The sequence below is a fragment of the Schistocerca americana genome, chromosome 1, assembly GCF_021461395.2.
Source record: "Schistocerca americana isolate TAMUIC-IGC-003095 chromosome 1, iqSchAmer2.1, whole genome shotgun sequence".
Taxonomy (NCBI): domain Eukaryota; kingdom Metazoa; phylum Arthropoda; class Insecta; order Orthoptera; family Acrididae; genus Schistocerca; species Schistocerca americana.
The window spans coordinates 1,235,656,884-1,235,678,014 of record NC_060119.1 but is presented as its reverse complement, the minus strand read 5'-3'; the positions used below and the strand labels follow the sequence as shown (position 1 = coordinate 1,235,678,014).

Here is a 21,131-nt window from a genome sequence, read left to right as displayed (position 1 = left end):
ATGCGAATTGTGTCAGACATAGGGGATATAAAAATGAAAAAGCTGGCATACTATGCTTACTTTCATTCCACAATGTCATATGTGATTATTTTTTGGGGCAATTCATCAAGCCAAGCTAAAGTTTTCCGGGCACAAAAACGTGCAGTACGAGTTATATGTGGTGTGAACTCAAGAACATCCTGCAGAAGCCTGTTTAGGGAACTAGGGATACTAACTACTACTTTCCAATATATTTATTCCTTAATGAAATTTGTCATTAAAAATATATCACTTTATCAAACCAACAGCTCAATTCATGGAATCAGTACTAGAAATAAGACTAATCTTGACAAGGATTTAAAGTCACTTGGTCATAAAGGTGTGCATTATTCAGGAACACACATTTTCAATAACTTGCCAGCAGTCATAACAAGTTTAACAAACAATGAAATTCAGTTTAAGAGAAGCCTAAAGGATTTATTGGTGGCCAACTCCTTCTACTCCATTGATGAATTTCTCAGTAGAACCGACTGATTTGTGTGTGTGTATATATAAGCACAATATAACTTCTGCACAATTTCAGTGCAGTAATGTGTTCATTGTAAATAAGTGTGTGTGTGTGTGTGTGTGTGTGTGTGTGTGTGTGTGTGTAAGTACAATCTAACTACTGAACCAGTTCAGTGCGGTAATGTGTTCATTGTAAATAAGTATTTAGTAGTTGTATTACACATTTATTACCTTATAAATAAATAAAAAAAATTATTTTAAATTCATTGTATTAATATTTGTAAAATGATTCTTTCATACAGCGTTCATTAGAAAATGACGACCATGCCACGTGGGACCTGTGGAATAGTACATTAGCTTCTTTGTTTGAGTCGTAAATATTTCTGTGTGTATATATAAGCACAATATAACTTCTGCACAATTTCAGTGCAGTAATGTGTTCATTGTAAATAAGTGTGTGTGTGTGTGTGTGTGTGTTTGTGTGTGTGTGTGTGTGTGTGTGTAAGTAAAATCTAACTTCTGAACCAGTTCAGTGCAGCAATGTGTTCATTGTAAATAATTATTTAGTAGTTGTATTACACATTTATTACCTTATAAATAAATAAAAAACTTTTTTATTTTAAATTCAGTGCATTAGTATTTGTAAAATGATTCTTTCATACAGCGTTCATTAAAAAAATGACGAGCATGCCACGTGGGACCTGTGGAATGGTACATTAGCTTATTTGTTTGAGTTGTAAATATTTGTGTGTGTATATCTAAGCACAATATAACTTCTGCACAGTTTCAGTGCAGTAATGTGTTCATTGTAAATAAGTGTGTGTGTGTGTGTGTGTGTGTGTGTGTGTGTGTGTGTGTGTGTGTGTGTGCGTGTGTGTCTGTAAGTACAACCTAACTTCTGAACCAGTTCAATGCAGTAATGTGTTCATTGTAAATACGTATTTAGTAGCAGTAATGTGTTCATTGTAAATAAGTATTTAGTAGTTGTATTACACATTTATTACCTTATAAATAAATGAAAAACTTTTTTATTTTAGATTCAGTGCATTAGTATTTGTAAAATGATTGTTTCATACAGCGTTCATTAAAAATGACGACCATGCCACTTGGGACCTGTGGAATGGTACATTAGCTTATTTGTTTGAGTCGTAAATATTTGTCATGTATTGTTGTTTTTCTCACATGTTCTAAATCCTGGAGACCACCTCACTACGGATCAATTGGAATGAAAGTAAATCTAATCTAATCTAAAACCCAAATTCAGTGAAAAAATAACCGCCATTTGAAACGCACTGTGGGATGTTTGGACGCGCCGTCCAGTGTTTCGGGGGCAGTGTTACTCACGCGTGACGGCCAGCAGCAGCTCCCCGCGGACGAGCTTGCCCGCGGCGCCCCGCACCTTGCAGACGTAGGCACCCGCGTCGGCCGCCGGGTCGACGCGCAGGATCCGCAGCGCGGCGCCACCGTCGCGCAGCTCGTGGCGCAGGCCGGCCGACACGGGGGTTCCCCGGCGCTCCCACGAGACCTCGGCCACGGGGTAGCCGGCGTACGGGCAGCGCAGCAGCGCCGCCCCGCCGGCCACGGCGCGCACCGCCTGCGGCAGCTGGCGCACGTACGGCGGGCCTGCCGGGTAGTCAGGCGCACGTGACGTCAGCTCAACACTGCCGCTCACCTACCAGCTGTGGGACTACCGTGTTGCAAAAAATGTTTTCATTTGGATCGAAACGTATTCCAGAAAGGCTTCACCATCGTCAGTGCATTCTTATAACTGAATCTATGGCAAAAATAAGAAAACGTACTGTGAAATACAACGGCTTTTGAGACAGTGTATTTATACGAGGGTCACTACAAAAGAAATGCACACAACTTTTTTTTGTTTTAAATCCATCTTTTATTCTACATGTTTGAAAGTATTACAGTGTGTAGATACATCATTTAGGAACAATATTTTCATTTCTCCACATAATTTTCACCCCTCTCAACTGTCTTACGCCATCTTGGAACCAGCGCCTGTATACCAGCACGGTAAAATTCTGGACCAACCTGTTGGAGCCACTGTTTGGCAGTGTGCACAAGGGAGTCATCATCTTCAAACCTTGTTCCACAAAGAGAGTCTTTCAGTTTCCCAAAGAGATGACAGTCACATGGAGCCAGGTCAGGACTGTAAGGCGGGTGTTTCAGTGTTGTCCATCCGAGTTTTGTGATCGCTTCCATGGTTTTTTGACTGACATGTGGCCGTGCATTGTCGTGCAACAGCAAAACATCCTGCTTTTTCCGATGTGGTCGAACACGACTCAGTCGAGCTTGAAGTTTCTTCAGTGTCGCCGCATATGCGTCAGAATTTATGGTGGTTCCACTTGGCATGATGTCCACAAGCAAGACACCTTCGGAATCGAAAAACACTGTAGCCATAAATTTCCCAACAGAAGGTGTGGTTTTGAATTTTTTTTCTTGGCTGAATTTGCATGATGCCACTTCACCGATTGCCTCTTCATCTCTGGTGAAAACTGATGGAGGCATGTTTCATCATCTGTCACAGTTCTTCCAAGAAATTCATCTCCTCCATTCTCGTACTGCTCCAAACGTTCGCTGCATACCGTTTTTCTTGTTTCTTTGTGAGCCACTGTCAACATCCTGGGAACCCATCTGGCACAAACCTTTTTTAACGCCAACACTTTCAGTTTTCTGCAAACACTTCCTTCCCCTATCCCACCGCAGCGTGACAATTCGTTCACTGTGATGCGTGTGTCAGCAGTCACCAATTCGTTAACTCTCTTAACTCTCTGCACATTGTCTGGAGTGTGTGCAGTACGAGGCCTGCCGCTGCGAGGACAATCCTCAATATTGCCGTGGCCGCTTTCATCACGTAACCTGCTTGCCCACTGACTAACTGTACTGCGATCGACAGCAGCATCTCCATACACCTTTTTGAACCTCTTGTGGATGTTTCCCACTGTCTCGTTTTCACAGCACAGGAATTCTATGACCGCACGTTGCTTCTGACGAACGGAGGAATTCTATGACCGCACGTTTCTTCTGACGAACGTCAAGTGTAGCAGCCATCTTGAAGGCACACTGTGACGGCGCCACTCACGGGAACAGGTTGAACTTAAGTTTGAAAACAAGTAGGAAGGATGTGTCTACACACTGTAAAACTTTCACACATGCAGAATGAAAACTGTATTTTTACAAAAATAGTGTGCTTTTCTTTTGGAGTGACCCTCATACAAAGTACTAAAAATTATTTGATTTATTGACACAGTCTGTTAACTAAGAGCGTGATCGCCTCTGCACACAGACGTTAAAATACAGGGTGGACATAAAGTTCGGGAACACTTTCAATTATTTATTGGATAATAACTAAATATTGTACAGATGTCATACGTATTACATTTTGAAGACAAACTCTGGAACTTTTTTTACAAACATTCGAAATGCGAACCATGAGTGAATCGGCAGACGTCAATACGGTAATAGAATTCTTGCCATACCCGTCCTAGTATGGCATCGTCGATTGTGGCTGTCGCTTCCTGTATTCTCTCCCGGAGCACAGCGACATCACGTGGTAGAGGCGGTACATACATCTGATCTTTAATGTGTCCCCTCAGAAAAATGTCACACGGAGTGAGATTTGGTGATCGGCGAGGCCAACTACGTGGAACAGCTGTCCCCTTCTCTAGCACGGCCGATACATCGCCATGTTTGCGACTAGCGCTGACTTTCGGCAAATTACCAAACTACGCTGTGGCGGTATACATTAAAAAAAAAACTTTCATGGTTTCTCTTCAAAATGACATATCTGTACGCTGTTTGGTTCTTGTGCAATACATAACTGAATGTGTTCCCCGACTTTATGTACACCCTGTATAATATCGCCTTAATTCTTCCACAGCCCATTAGATGGAGCCTTTATCCTTCACGCAATGTCCATGAAGCATTAGTTTACTTTGAATTCTTGACTGAGATACGCAAGAAGAGACATGAGTGCAGCTTACGCGTCGCGTTTTCAGGCTGTGTTTTTCTGTAGCGACTCCGGATGTCCGAAGGTGAGTCATACCGCGGCGTCTAAATATGTGGAGAACTCAAAGTCATTTGTACAAAAGTGGGTAACACGATATGAAAGCACTCCGTCTTCAGGCCACAAGTGGCCCATCGGGACCATCCGACTGCCGTGTCATCCTCAGCTGCGGATAGGAGGGGCGTGTGGTCAGCACACCGCTCTCCCGGTCGATATGAGGGTTTTCTTTGACCGGAGCCGCTACTATTCGGTCGAGTAGCTCCTCAATTGGCATCACGAGACTCAGTGCACCCCGAAAAATGGAAACAGCGCATGGCGGCCCGGATTGTCACCCATCCAAGTGCGGGCCACGCCCGACAGCGCTTAACTTCGATGATCTGACGGGAACCGGTGTACACACTGCGGCAAGGTCGTTGCCAAACACGATATAAACTGGTTAAAAAAGTGGATGATTTTGAAGAGCGTGGCTCAACCGGCCAAGTGACTCCAAAAGCGGAAAAAAATCTTTTCGTGAAAACCATTCTTAACATTATGTCAAGCGCAGGCAAAATCGGTAAAGTGACTCCAAAAGCGGAAAAAACTCATCTCGTGAACACCATACTTTACATTATGTCAAGCGCAGGCAAAATTCACTTTGAAACAGCTGTCAAGGCAAATTCGACCCGTTTGAAGGTCTCTTCCACATGAACCCGCGGAGAATTTAGTTTCAAGCATGCCTAGGAGATGCCAAGCAATTATTGGCGCTTCAGCGACTGGACGTATTATTAATTATAGTTGCATTTTTATTTTTTTCTTATTTGGTGTATGTATATGTTTTAGTTTGTCGCCAAATATATTTTTTATTGAGAACGAAGTCTTCCGCGACGGCACTTTTGTACAAAACCCTCTTGGACTTCTTGCTGCGTCAATTCACTGTAAAACTTCCAGCTTTTTACCATTACTTTTCACCGTCTTCGCCAGGAGCAACTGACCGTGAGAACTGTTGCCCTGGTGAACTTTTAGATGTTGTGGTACAACGAAACTCAGTGTAGAACAAGCCGACGCACACTGACTTATATCTTAGCACCCAGAGTTTTCACCATCCAGTCCAGAAGGTAGCAGCCTTAAATACACTAGTACACAGAGAAAAAACCGTTTCTGACGAGGACCATTTGGATCCCGAAATTAATTATATAAAGTATGTGTTCCTAAAAAACGACTGTGGGTCACCTGATATGAATTCTGCGTTCTCCAAGAAAAGGATACGTGAAAATGTTGAACATTGGCGAGGTGAACCCCCGACTGCCGTCCTTCCTTTCTGCCACGCTATCTCCAGCAAAGTAGGCTCAGTCCTGGGAAAACGAGGTATCAGATATATTTTTCGATCTCATAAGAAGATAAAGGAGAAGCTACGCCCTGTTAAGTCTCCGCCTCAGGATCCCTTGTCATTGCGGAAGAAATTACCCTGATCAGTTCATCCGCACCGTTACCGACGCTGCGCAAGACATCAACGACATATTAAGAACCGAGACGTGGAGAAAACAGCAGTTGCTGAGCACGGCCTCACAAACAAGTGGCAAGCAAACTGTTTGACGGTAGGAAAGATCTGTTGCAGGGTCCTAAATACTGGGACCCTTTAGTTAAAGAGGCTGTAGAAATAAGAATGTGTGAGAAATCCTTCAACTGTGACAGCGGATATAATCTTAGCGGTGCATGGGAACGAGCCCTGGACGCAGAGAGGAGCCGGAGATATTCGTTACAATGTTTATGCTACGGCGGCGGCGGTGGCGCCACCAGCGCAGACGTTGACACCATCTGCGACAACATTACGTATTTACCGACCAATCAGAAGCCGTCTATGGGATATATAAAGCCAGTTGACGCGGCATGAACTCCGAAATGTCTTATACCACATTTTTTACTGATTAACCCGACAACGATCTTACTTAAAGACTGTACTATGCCATAAAAGAGATATTTACTTTCCTTACTCATACAAATTATATTATACGGGTTGAACCAGAACTCCACCGACAAACTTTCGGATGTTCTTCACGGATACTTTCTGGTTATTTTTGTGTAAGGGACCCACGGTGTCTGTCGGCTCGTTACAGAGTAATAACGTAGTGATGACTTACTCAGTCTGTTACATTTGTTTCTGAGAAAACATCTTCACAACGGTGAAAAATCGCGAAAACGTACGTGACTTTGTACAGCTGATGTGGTTGGTGACGCTATAGGGGCCGCCCAGCTTTGCGCCGCTATGGTCGCAGGTTCGAATCTTGCCTCGAGCATGGATGTGTGTGATGTCCTTAGGTTAGATAGGTTTAAGTTTCTAAGTTCTAGGGGATTGATGGCCTCAGACGTTAAGTCCCATAGTGCTCAGAGCCTTTTGAATCATTTGAACCGTCTCCCACTGCATTCAGTGAACCCATAAGTGAGGTGTGTGGTGTCACCGCCAGACACCACACTTGCTAGGTGGTAGCCTTTAAATCGGCCGCGGTCCGTTAGTATACGTCGGACCCGCGTGTCGCCACTGTCAGTGATTGCAGACCGAGCGCCACCACACGGCAGGTCTAGAGAGACTTACTAGCACTCGCCCCAGTTGTACAGCCGACTTTGCTAGGAAAGGTTCATTGACAATTACGCTCTCATTTGCCGAGACGATAGTTAGCATAGCCTTCAGCTACGTCATTTGCTACGACCCAGAAAGGCGCCATAGCATTTGATAATTAACATTGTGAAGCTTGTACAGTAACGAGAGATGTTCTCCAATTGTGGATTAAAGTTAAGTATTCCAAGAACTACGTTCTTTTCTTTATAGGATAATTACTTTACCTTGTTCCAGACCTCACGCCAATCTGCGTGAGCTAAACGCGTGCCTTTCGGCTACCTCCGAGTGGCTTGGTTGTCTTGCCACGCCACTACAAGGTGCATATCGGTCAACTCTTCAGCGGTACTCCTACACGTCGTAAAGATGTGTGCCACTGTTTACGCGCAGCTAACACTACCGGAAAACAAAACCCTAGGCAGGATCGGGCAGCGCTGAATGCAGACTTAAGGGCAACGAGGTATGGAGGGCGTTACTACTGTTTACAGCCTGAAACAAGACAAACAGCGCATACCGTCGACATGTGCACCGTTGTACATTACTTTCTGTGCAATACAAATACAAAGCAAGTATCCAAACGAAACACAATAGCTCCGTCACGAGCCGGAGACCGTGGGTCCCCCATACCAAAATACTAAGAAAGTATCCGTGAACAAACTCTAAAAGTATGCCGATGGAGCTCTAGTTCATCCAGCATACATGATATTCCATTTGTTTTATCGAAACTAAATGACATTTTGTCTAGAAGCAAACAGAAGAATGTATCATGGAGACATTAACTACTATGATTGCCGCTTCTCTAACTTTACTCGCTACGAAGGTATGAACAGTAGTAGGGTACAGTGTTGTACCTTGAGGATACTGTACCTCGAAGCACAGGGTAGGTCTTGGTTGGTGCTACAATCTAGTGACACATTTCAAAATCGCTCGAGAGTCCGCCATGAGCAGTTCCCGCAATTTTCTAATCTTTTGTTGTCGTGAGACATTATGTGTTTTGTGCAACATTTGTAAATATTTTGGGTTCTACACATTTAAGTGCTGTACGATATATTAAAGCTGTTTCGAGGAAAATTTTTGGCAAGTAAAATTCTTTATATTTTAAAAACTAAGTGAACGTGAACGTCATATTTCGTCGGCCGAGCACCACCTTGTACCTTAAATGGAAAAAGGTCTTCTGAATTGAAACAGGTCATATTTGCCAATGAATTGAGTTACTTCAATGTCTTAACAGTTTTATCTGTCTTGAAAACGTAAATTTTGTGTAAGAGTCCAATAGCTTCTATTTTTAAAAACCTTTAAGTTATAATTGCCTTTTGATAGTACTTGTCCTTAATTTTGTCTCACAATCTGATTGTTGCTAGGGATGGCGGTTATCGCTGAAACAATCGGTTTTCGATTATATCAATTTTTTTCAACTCCAGTTTAATCTGACATTTCCTGTTATTTCCTGTAATAAATGTAGAAATCCAACAAAGATTGAAAAATGTTGATTACCTCAGTTACAGGATACATAGAATAAAAATGTTATATATGAAGATAGTAACTGTTCTCGAAAGAACAGATACTATTGTGACCGTGCAGCTTCTCTAGAGTGAATGATAATTAATTGAAATTAATGGTATCTGTCCTTTCGAGAACAGTTACTGTCTTCATACATATATATAGTTAAAGGCTACCCAGCCATTGGCCTTCGTCTGTGCGAATGCGCACAGGTTGCCCGAACTCTTACGGGAATCGGCACCTTAGTTGTCGCGAGTAATGAGTGGATGGGCAAATATCTATTAGGTACATTACGTATGCAGATTGTGGACAGTTGGGAATGTGGGTGTTACGGGAAGCGTGCAAGGGATAAGTCCCTGCAGTCGCGCTATTCATCTGTGTCCTCGGTGGCCCAGGTGGATAGAGCGTCTGCCATGTAAGCAGCAGATCGCAGGTTCGAGTCCCGGTCGGCGCACACATTTCCGGCTGTCCCCATCGAGGTATATCAACAGCAGCTGAGGGTTTCAATTAATTATCATTTATCAAAATATTAAATTAAATAGGCACATAAAAATAAACTTAGTGCGTCCACCGTTCTCTGATTTTCTCGAAAAGTGATAAGTGATCGAATACTACAAGAAATCAGTAGTAGTCACCTACCGATTCTAACTTTTGGAACTCGGCTCAAAAATCTGTTTGGGTATTACGAATAGTCTCAGTGCTGAAGGGTGAGAACTGAGGTTGAAGAACACTGTTTTTCGTGTTAATTTCTCCGTTTTCGTGAGCTACAGCACATATTATGTAGACAGGCGCAGAAGGTTAGCTACTTTCTTTTTTTTATCGCAAGCTATGAATGAACTGTTAATATTTAAGTTTTCTCCTCATATGATGCGAGTTCTTTGTGGCTATTCCCACTTTTAACCTTTTAAAGGAAACGGATCATTGTACTTCATTGATACCGTGCGTCGTAAGACACTTTTCAGTGTATGGATGGTGTTATTCTGTAATACAACTGATGTCCGACGACGAAAGCGAGAAACGAATATATAGACCAGATGGGGCAAGTTTTTCACACTGCATGTACACATGTACTATCTAATAGACCACGCCGCATCGTAATAGTTAAACCAGCAGTTCTTCTGCCCTGTGTTTGTTGCTCGTTTCTGTCGGCATTGTTATTAAAAAGCACGGAAAGTTTTTCCCATTTTCTATTATAACACAAATTTCAGAGCAATGTAAATTTTACGAATAAAAATTACTTGTTTTTCCTCAAAAAAGTTTATTTAAAAACGAAAAATTTTAGCACTGCTGCTATGGCTAATTGGTATATCAGTTTTTTTACCGGTCATTAGCAAAAAAATAAAAAAAACATACCTATCATAATCGAGGCCAAACAAAACCGAAAAATACCGGTTATTGAGAACTAAAATACCAGTATCGATTTTAACCGGTCGGTTTTCCACATTCGTATTGTATTGTAAAATAATAATGTAGAAAACAGACGATTAAATAAAGTAACGTAATGATTTTCTCGATTGCAACGCTATTTAATTTCAGCAGATTATTTGTTCCTAGGTACACGACCATGTTGTACCTTGAAACATTTTATCTCTCCTGGAAAAATCTTGCTTTTACAGAGTAAGTTTTGTAATCTCATGAAAGACAGCAGCATACAAAAGGTGGTTGCGATCATTTAAAAATGTAATAAGGAAAAACATCTATTACAAGACTGAAAAGCGTTCCAGGATACAACACGCCTTCCTACATCATTTTAAACAGCATCCTGCATTTTTTATTCTGTAATCCACTTCCTCTCCTCGAGACCTGTTCGGAAACATATCACAGAGTATCGTTAACGTAAAGATAACGTTTTTACAAACGAAACACGAAAATGAGTGTGACTCACCTGTACTGCGTATCCTCGTGTAGCACATGGGGTAATATAACTCCTGCACTCGCTGGGTTTGTCACTAAGCAAAAGCCAAGAGAGTGGAAATGTACCCTGGTAATTCAGTCAACTGTCTTAAGTTGAAGATTTGTGTGAGTAGAATGTACACCAAAGAAGAGAAGGTAAAAGCGATGGTCATCTACGGCGAATGTGATAAGGGGAACAGGTGACTTGTTAGAGTGCGATGTAAACTGGTTTATAGGATTGACGATCATCTGTTCAGGTTGAGGCGTGCTCATGTTTAATTCTTTGGAACAAAGCGAGAATAGTAACTTCGGCAGCCTCGTCTTTGCAAGCTCTATGAGAATTATGTTGCTTCAATTCACATTGCCGTTTCCTGAAACGTTACAACAAGACTCGGAAGCATCCATAGGAAAGGTGTTTTTTTTTTTTTTTTTTTTTTTTTTTTCTTTTCTCAGGCTCTCGCCCTCGGTTGAGTTTCTCTGCCTGAGTAGCATTGCGACTATTTTCAACCACAGTAAAAGGAAATCAATGATTATGCAGTTTTTTGTCAATGACTGCCTTTACTACACAAGGTATCGTTTAAAAGTACTACTATACTGTGCTACACATACTCATACTGTTAATAAGAAAGCATTATTTCAATTGCTTATGTACTAACTAGCATTCCCCATACATCAGTAACATTTCTGAAGTTCGTTCTACTTCTTTTGTTTTACTGTGGACTTCAGTTTTTCCTGAGCACAAGGGTACCGTGATTTAAGCTATTCTAATGTTCGCTGGCCAGTAAATACTTCAACTGTAAAAGTATCTATTTATTGCTGTCGGCTATAGGGCTTATTATGTGGTTTTTATCTGTCTTGATAGTAGTTACACAGAAACATAGGCAATTGAGAGTAACAAGCCGAATAAATCGTGAACATTATTACTTAACGAGCCACCAGTGACCCTAGGCCCCTTTTCCAAAAATACTCAGAAAAACTAAAAAGTTTTCTTTGTGGAGTTCGGGTTCACTTTGTACGGGAAAGCTGCAGCACGGAAAATCGTAGCCAAATGCAGGAAGACCTGAAGGGCCGGTGCTTAGTGCAGAGGATAGCTTCTAATGCTCAGTTTAAATGAATGTACCGTACTGCACATAAATAGATGGCACTGCATTACTGTTCGATTACACTATAGGTGAAAAATCACAGTAAACAACAACAACGATAAAATATCTGCGCGTAGCCTCTGCAGCGACCTAACGCGGACGACCACATAAAACTTGTAGAAAAAACAGATACCAGATTGAGACTCATTGGGAGAATCTCAACCGCAACTGAATCGCGAAGTTGACTTCCCACAAAACCCTTGTTTGCCCAATTCGTAATTATTCCTCGTCAGTGTGTGTTCCTTAACGAGCAGAATTAATATACAGAATCTAGCCGACTCTGGGAGGTGAAGTGGGTTTTTCTACAGTTGTGTTTGGTATGCGCGAGAGCATGACGCAGATGCTCGGCAAATTCAAGTGGCAGATACTACAAGAGAGGTGTTGTGCATCACACAGATCTACTCGTGAAATTCTGAGGTCGTACTTTCCAAGAGTAGTCGTACTTCCTCCCACATACAGTTTGTGAAATCATGTGGTAAATCAGAGAAATCGGAGCTCACAGAGACTAAACGACAGCCCTCCCTCCCATGCACCATTCGCGATCGGATCAGGAAAGGCGAGGAAACGACAATCGTACCGTAAATACTCTCCACTACACACCATAAATTTGGTTGTAAATGAATCTACAAATGACAGTTCCGATAGGCTAAAACAAAGTACAAAGTACAAGTAAAGTCTTTTTCACATTGAATGAAGAAATCAGTGCTAGTGCAAACAGCGGGTTACAGACCATAAACATTGAGCCTGGCCTCGTGGGAGACGGTGCCCATGGAGTTGGTAGCACTGCACGTGTAGAGGCCGCCATCTTGGACCCGCACGGATGATATGTTCACGTGGCTTACGACGTCGCCTCGCTGATCCACATACTGCCCGATTGTGTATCTGCAACAAAAATGTTAGTTTTTCTCTCGTTAGTCCTTCGGAGTTTCACGCGCCACTCCGATTCCATCATATCATGTTCTTTTATCTTCCTGCCTCTCCAGTATTCCTGCATGCTTTTCACTGTTGTGCATTTTCATCTCCTCACTTCATTTTGAACTTATTTTCTCTTCCTTCTTTCCCATCTGAAACATCTTTAGTCTAAGAAGTCTCTGTCTGCTGTTTTTCTCGTCGTAAGTTGTTTCATTGTAAATATTTTTTGGCCTCTTGAATTTTATTTTTGACTTCGTCTGCAAGGGGTATTTGAAGATCTGTTTGGTTAATCTGTTGTCACCCGTTTGTATAAATGACCAAAGCATATTATGTCTTCTTTATGATTGTTTCTGTTATATTTTTTTTACAAACTGATATATTGCATCATTCATCAAGTCTGAAAAGAATATTATTATTTTTATTTCTTGAATCATATATTTATTTATTTTTTATCAGCCAGTACTGTTACACTGGTGACTAAAATGTAATGCAATTAGCTGAACACCTGGTGGCATTGTCTGAGTATGTATTTACTCATATCTTCTATCAGTCCATCTCCTCCTTCCCCCTCTCTGTCCATTTCCTCAACTCCCTCTCCCTGTACACCTCCTTCACCCATCCTGTCCCTCTCTCCATCCATCTGCTCCTTCCCCCTCTTCCTGACTATCAGTTCCTCCCCTATCTGTTCACTTCCTGTTTCCTCCTCTGTCCATCTCTTCCTATCCCCTCTCCAGCTCCTCCACCCCATCTCTCTTTTCATCTTCTCCTCTCTCCTCGCCCTCCTTATCTCCTCCTCTCTTCTATGTCTGTCTCCTCCAATTTCCTTTCTTTGTACATCTCCTACTCTTCCCTGCTTCTTTCCTTGCCCCTTCACTCTTCACCTCTCACCCCTACCCTAATAGGAGCTGGTGGTTCTTACCCCACTGTATTTGTTTCCAGATCGGAACTAATATGTGTACCAAATATGACTGAAATCGTTCCAGGGGTTTGAGATGAGCTTTTTACCCCTGTATTTGCTCACATACCTACATGTCAAATGTATTTCACGTATACTTAAAGTATTTCACACGTATTTCTACACATATTTCACCTGTATCCCTAGCGATTTTCGGTCTACAATTTTATTTTCTAGCAGCACAATGTTTATGACGTGGTGTCTCCTAAATTACATAAGGCAGAATGATATAATTTTGCAGGTACATCCAGTGGCATATGTGTCTACTGTCTGCGAAATGTGAATTGAGTTAGTAGTAAGGAAGTAATAAATTAAAACGACAAGCTTGATACGGCAGTTTTTCACGCACCTCGGGGTATAGGAGTCATTTTTCTTGAGGTATTTGTCGTACAATGAAATATTTTTGTAGGTAAAAGCAGTGGCATAAGTGGATACTGTCTGCGAAATGTTTTGTGAACAGAGTTAAATGCTACACATGATGCGACACTTTTTCACGCATCTCAGTGTTTACGACGACACATCTTGTGAACCACATGCCGTACTTTAATGAAAAAAAAAAAGAATTGATTTGAAAATGTTGGGGATGGAAATGTTGCTTTATATATTTTTGTTATTTTTCTTTCAGTACGAACTTTGTTGTAGAACCCCTTATTTACGAGTGGTAATAAAAATTCATTTAGACAGAATTAAGCACATTTAAAATTACGTGAACCTTAGTCAACCCTCTCATGCTGATAAATTGATATTAACTGATTAAGAACATTTAGTTGAAAATTGTATAAATTAAATTTTTTACGTATTTCGGCCTTGGCACTCATTTTCTAAATGCAGTGGTTTTTTAAATATTTACTGAATTCTTTCCCGGCGTTAGCTATGGAACACAAGACTGTCTCTGTTAGCAGAAAATGGTTAAATATTGCCAAGCCGACCTGAACGTTTAATTATCATTGATAAAACACACTTCACTATACGTTTAAGTTATTTGCTTAAGAAATTGAAAGAACCAACAGATTGTTAAACTTCAACGTTAACTATCCGCCTATGAATGCACAAAAGTGAAACCAGTAACAAATTCCGTCAGTCTCAGGATTGCTGTAAAAGAAAAATATTTTCGTAATTCACTGCTAATTTTATCTGCTCCCGATTTACAGGTTTGGTTAATTTTTCTTAGCGGAACAATTTTTCAAATGTGCCGCCGCTGCAAATCGTTCGGTCGCGGCACAGCCCAGCAACACCAACGATAATCGCTAAAAATGCTGAAAATTCTTTAAAGAAATATTATAGATGACATGGGCAAGCTAATTTACATTAGTAATGCACAATTTTGATAAATTATAATGTATTTAGACCACAACAATAATTCAACTTACATTAGTTTGTAATTTCTCCTCTAATGGCGGCTAAAGATAGATACAGACAAAAGAAATCTGCTCATTCATAAAATGCTACGTCACAGGTTCCTCTCTCTCTCAGCTTTCGAGGAAGACGACAAAGAATGCACATTATGTATTCCTATTTATACCACTGCCGACCGTTAATGTCTCTTTGCAATCTTACAACATTACTCCCCTCTGTGGCTGTATTTTACATTTTTCTTATCGCAGATATTGACATATTTCGTAATTACATTATGAGTATAGAAATATTACAATCATAAATACATCGAGAATATTATTACAGAAAATATTACAATAATAACGAATGTCCTTTATACAAAATTAAATAATATTTTTTTGTTAAAAAATTACAGTACATACAAATTGCTTCATAGTGTACGTAGTACAATCAAATGTCATTTCCTTTGATTAATAGTGTGTGTGCTGCCAGGGAACGTTACAGTACAATGATGTAATTTTGCTTATACATTTAGTGGTATATGTGAATACTGTCTGTAAAATGTGTTGCGAATGCGGTTAGTAGTAAAAAAGTAATAAATTAAAATATCATGGTTATTGGGACAGTTTTACTGTATGAACAGCGAAAACGTAGTGAGTGATAATTTTCTTTTGTTTTATCATTTTATGGGGATTGTCAGCGGCAAAAAATTTTGTAGATGTTTGAAATTATGTGTAAGTTTGTTGCAAGTCACTAATTGCTCTCATTCCCAAATACTGGATGCATAAAGTATGGGTATTCCCGCGTAATGGATTACACTGCTTTTTCATGCGGTTCTTACCCTCACAGCGATCCTCTCCAGACAGTAAGAGGGAAATCGGTCAAGTGGGTTGAGAGGGCCTCACAGCACTCACTGGCAACCCATGACCTACACATCATAGGCTGTGAACGCTAACGTAGATACATACACATACATACGTACTTCGTACATCCATTTTATAGTATTTATTGATATCAAAGCTGTATGCAATCTATTTGAGAGACAAATTGATCCGTCATCGGTCATCTTACAACAATGCAGAAATCGATCTACGCTCGTAGTTTATTTCATCTTCTGATACAAGACACGGGAAAACTGTTTTTCATGTGCCACCGGAAGACAGCTTACCCACAGTGGCCAACATAACCGAAATCATTAATGAATTAAGTTATTTCAGTTGGTCAGCTCTTGTGTCTGTACTTTAAAAATAGTTCCTCATGCTCTCTATTAGCAGATGGCGTAGATCATGAATGTAGATTGATTCCTGCATTCTTATAAGGTGCCAGAAGATGGAGCTCTGAAGTCTTTAGAATGTAAGTTTGACATCAACAAACACAACCTCATGTAAATAGGAAGTGTAAATGAGACCAAAATAAAAATGTTTACGGTCAAGTAATTCATGACTTACTAACAGTTTCATACAACACTGTACATGTTTAACCGTAGCTATACATTAAAGGCTGACATCCATGTCAAGCAAAAGCATTTATATATGACTCTGTTTACCTTTTAGTTCTTCTGTGATAATTAGGACGGCACTATGTCAGCAGGGGGGAGTTCAGTTTTAGCATATCTCGCAACAAGGCGTTTAAGCCGATTTATGTATCCGAAGATGATACAGTCGGAGTCCTCTTCACCGCAGCAGGAACAGTATAATGCCGATGCAGCGTAGATGTTTCTTGAATCGAATTTTCGGAGCGAGATGATGATTCCAAAGCTTCTTCAGCTACGGAATTTATCCTGTCAGTGACACACAAGATTGCGGAAGATGTATTTGTGCTCAAATTCTTTCTGGTCTTCTGGGGTGCCGCATTCTTTGATTCAAATTTCCCTGGTGAAGCTTTATCTCTTCGTAGAAAATTGTTAGTTTTCATTCCACAAAGACTAATTTTTCCATATCGAACTGCCAACGCAACCATAAACATCTGCCATTTCGTTTCCCTCAAAGCTGTAATGCGCCTCTGTCGAGCATATGCCGTCGACGTTCGCAGAGTGTTGTTTACAGTCTGCTACGTTGTCCACGTCGGAATGGTTACCTCTTCTTATGTTAGGAGGTATAGGCGTAGAGTTGCAGGCCAATAATATGGTGATTGTCACTGCCACTCGTTAATAAGTGTATTGGAGACGATGTAGGATAGCTATCAGCTTTTATGTTAGAATAGCAATCCCTGGTGGCAGCACACATTTTATTTGCTTTGAGGATAAGAGTAGTGTGCAGACCATAGCAGCTCCAACCGATCCTAAACCCGACGGCAATACTCCCACAGAAGTTGATCTGTAGAAGACGGTTCTGCGATCCATCGTCGAGTAGGCATCAGTAGTTTAGGGAGGGATGATTGTAACACGTATCGATCCTCTGCAGTGGGTGGCAAATACAGTTTTGAAACTCACCTTTAACATTCTCAAGGATTTCACGACGACAGAATTTCGCCATGTAGCCAGAATACCTTACCTTCCCTGAAAGGTCAAGACGATCTATAGGTGACATGTACGTCGTGTCTAGAACAGCGCACTTTCGTAAGAATGCTAGCTCTACAATGCCACTAGGATGCAACAGCTGCTGACGAACTAGGCTCAATGCCATCAGTGTACTAACATTACATTGTTTCAGCAGTGGTACCGATCGACACCTGTGAAGACTAACAGCAGTGTCATGATCATCAGCCATCCATTACGTCAGTCAGAAAGGGACCAGCCATCATGACAATCAGAAATTGTTTGGGCACTCGTCTGTAAGAGCCATCTGACCGTGTCACGTGATTGTGTTATATGCAATTTACCAGATGATGAATCAGACGCGGTTCATTGTTTCCATGTTGGAGAAGGCTTCGAATCAGTGTCCACTGTATTCAAATTTTCGAATGCCGGAGAGTGGTACCAACATTTTATTGCCTTTCAATTATGTCACAAAATACGTGTTTTTGGCAGTTCTTTCTAAAGCAGATACTGTGAAAACCGTAAAAGTGCACCTCAAGTAACAAAACGAAATTTGCAAATTACGCTCTTTAGCAAGCAAAGCAAGAGACTCGTTAGCACCTGGAAGTACGGAGAGATCTTTCGCGCCTTCATTTCATTTAATTTTAGTGAAATTGTCGCCGGATGGTGATGTTGTCATGTTCTAGTGCGTCTACTGATACATTTATCAACTAAACATACCTAACTTCCTGGCAGATTAAAACTGTGTGCCCGACCGAGACTCGAACTCGGGACCTTTGCCTTACGCGGGCAAGGGCTCTACCATCTGAGCTACCGAAGCACGACTCACGCCCCGTCCTCACAGCTTTACTTCTGCCAATATCTCATCTCCTACCTTCCAAACATTACAGAAGCTCTCCTGCGAACCTTGCAGAACTAGCACTCCTGAAGGAAAGGATATAGCGGAGACATGGCTTAGCCACAGCCTGGGGGATGTTTCCAGAATGAGTTTTTCACTCTGCAGCGGAGTGTGCGCTGATATGAAACTTCCTGGCAGATTGAGCCGTGTGCCCGACCGAGACTCGAACTCGGGACCTTTGCCTTTCGCGGGCAAGTGCTCTACCATCTGAGCTACCGAAGCACGACTCACGCCCCGTCCTCACAGCTTTACTTCTGCCAATATCTCATCTCCTACCTTCCAAACTTTACAGAAGCTCTCCTGCGAACCTTGCAGAACTAGCACTCCTGAAAGAAAGGATATAGCGGAGACATGGCTTAGCCACAGCCTGGGGGATGTTTCCAGAATGAGTTTTTCACTCTGCAGCGGAGTGTGCGCTGATATGAAACTTCCTGGCAGATTAAACCGTGTGCCCGACCGAGACTCGAACTCGGGACCTTTGCCTTTCGCGGGCAAGTGCTCTACCATCTGAGCTACCGAAGCACGACTCACGCCCGGTACTCACAGCTTTACTTCTGCCAATATCTCGTCTCCTACCTTCCAAGCCATGTCTCCGCTATATCCTTTCTTTCAAGAGTGCTAGTTCTGCAAGGTTCGCAGGAGAGCTTCTGTAAAGTTTGGAGGGTAGGAGATGAGATACTGGCAGAAGTAAAGCTGTGAGTACCGGGCGCGAGTCGTGCTTCGGTAGCTCAGATGGTAGAGCACTTGCCCGCGAAAGGCAAACGTCCCGAGTTCGAGTCTCGGTCGGGCACACAGTTTTAATCTGCCAGGAAGTTTCATATCAGCGCACTCTCCGCTGCAGAGTGAAAAACTCATTCTGGTAAACATACCTACAATGGATGGAACTGCCAGTGTCTAAACTAAAAAAAACAGTATCTTTAACACTATCAAAACCGTTTATTAATAACGCATCAAAGCTTAATAGAAAGATATTCGAGAGTGAAGGTTCAGCCACTCTGTTAATTTTCCTTCGTTGTAGCAGTGGCAAGTGAAAACCACACAGCGCATGATACTACTTGCTTAGGCTCAGCTTGTTGAAACTTCTAGAAACTCGTAAGAGATGCGTTCTGTAGAAGCCATCCTCTCTGCCCCAACCCCAATCCCTATCCCCCAGCCCACTCTAATCTGTGCTACGTGGAGCTATCCGGCATTTCAAGTGCAGCGTTAAGTTTAGCTACTACCGCTTTAAAGAACATCACTCTATGTCAACAGTTCTAGAAAGATGATCGTCATTATTTAAATTTATAAGGAGAATACGTCTTGATATTTTAAATTTTGTGCTACACTACTGATAAATATATTCTAATGCAGCTTTTTGGGCGGCTATGTCTCTGAGCCCTTATCTACGAACAAAGCCAGCGATAAACTTTGTTTAAGTTATCTAGATATAGAAAAGTCTTCAGACATCAAATATTTCAGTGGATTTACTGGCAGTGATAAGCATTGCCCTACATATTGTTAGATTTCGTGAATGGAACACAATTATGCAAGAGGAAGCTTAACTACTACACTGTCCAATTATACTGAAATTAATTACTAACGGAAATTATAAATTATTTGGAGTCACGAGGAAGAAAGGAGGAAAATAGTTTGTAAGTGAAAGTTTAAAATATGATTCGAGAATTCTTGACAGTGCTGTCCTGAATTATTGCGGAGTCATAAAAACATTAATTTACAACTACATGTAATACTGTCACTCATTTAGGAAATACAGTTAATGCCTTGCAGCACTCACTGGGAACGTATGACCTATGCATCATCAGCTGTGAACGCTACAACACGAAAACGACCAGCTTTCTCTATTCTTCAAGGCTCACCCATTTGTATCAATTCTTCACTGGGTCTGATAACTGACGAACTACGCAAATCCAATTGTTTGTTTTCAGAAGTATGTTAATTAACTGAATGTATTACATGAACATTAAAACACAACTGTACGCAAAGAAAGAATGAACTGCTAGAGTTTTGAACATGGCTGCGTGGCCAGCGACCGTTTACAAAGTAAAATTAACAGCAATAGCAGCTCTCTGGCGCAAAAAAATGAGTCTTTTGACCCACGTTTCGGCACAGCTATGAGTGCCCTCATCAGAAATAAAACTCTCAAATTGGCGTGTCACGTATTAAACTAAAGATCAAGCGATAAAGCTTTAGTCACAAAATTTGTAAAACAGAATACATAAATGGCAGGCCACTATGGGTTGCTCACATGCGTTGAGCTACAGTAGCATCAGACTTTTTTTGCGACAGAGAGCTGCTAGTGCTGTTAATTTTAATGGACTGCTACAGGGTGTTTCAAAAATGACCGGTATATTTGAAACGGCAATAAAAACTAAACGAGCAGCGATAGAAATACACCGTTTGTTGCAATATGCTTGGGACAACAGTACATTTTCAGGCAGACAAACTTTCGAAATTACAGTAGTTACAATTTTCAACAACAAATGGCGCTGCGGTCTGGGAAACTCTATAGTACGATATTTTCCACATATCCACCATGCGTAGCAATAATATGGTATAGTCTCTGAATGAAATTACCCGAAACCTTTGACAACGTGTCTGGCGGAATGGCTTCACATGCAGATGAGATGTACTGCTTCAGCTGTTCAATTGTTTCTGGATTCTGGCGGTACACCTGGTCTTTCAAGTGTCCCCACAGAAAGAAGTCACAGGGGTTCATGTCTGGCGAATAGAGAGGCCAATCCACGCCGCCTCCTGTATGTTTCGGATAGCCCAAAGCAATCACACGATCATCGAAATATTCATTCAGGAAATTAAAGACGTCGGCCGTGCGATGTGGCCGGGCACCATCTTGCATAAACCACGAGGTGTTCGCAGTGTCGTCTAAGGCAGTTTGTACCGCCACAAATTCACGAAGAATGTCCAGATA

General features: G+C 41.5%; 1 protein-coding gene across 1 annotated transcript in view; it reads right to left on the bottom strand.

The window, feature by feature from the left end:
• The window catches only part of LOC124598405 (Down syndrome cell adhesion molecule-like protein Dscam2), a 701,156-nt gene that overhangs the window by 278,111 nt on the left and 401,914 nt on the right, over positions 1-21,131 (bottom strand). Inside the window, exons 10-11 of the mRNA XM_047135998.1 lie at positions 12,360-12,511; positions 1,831-2,109 (exon numbers count right to left, since the gene is read on the bottom strand). Of these exons, the coding sequence (XP_046991954.1) occupies positions 1,831-2,109; positions 12,360-12,511 (431 nt within the window). The remainder of the gene's footprint in view (positions 1-1,830; positions 2,110-12,359; positions 12,512-21,131) is intronic.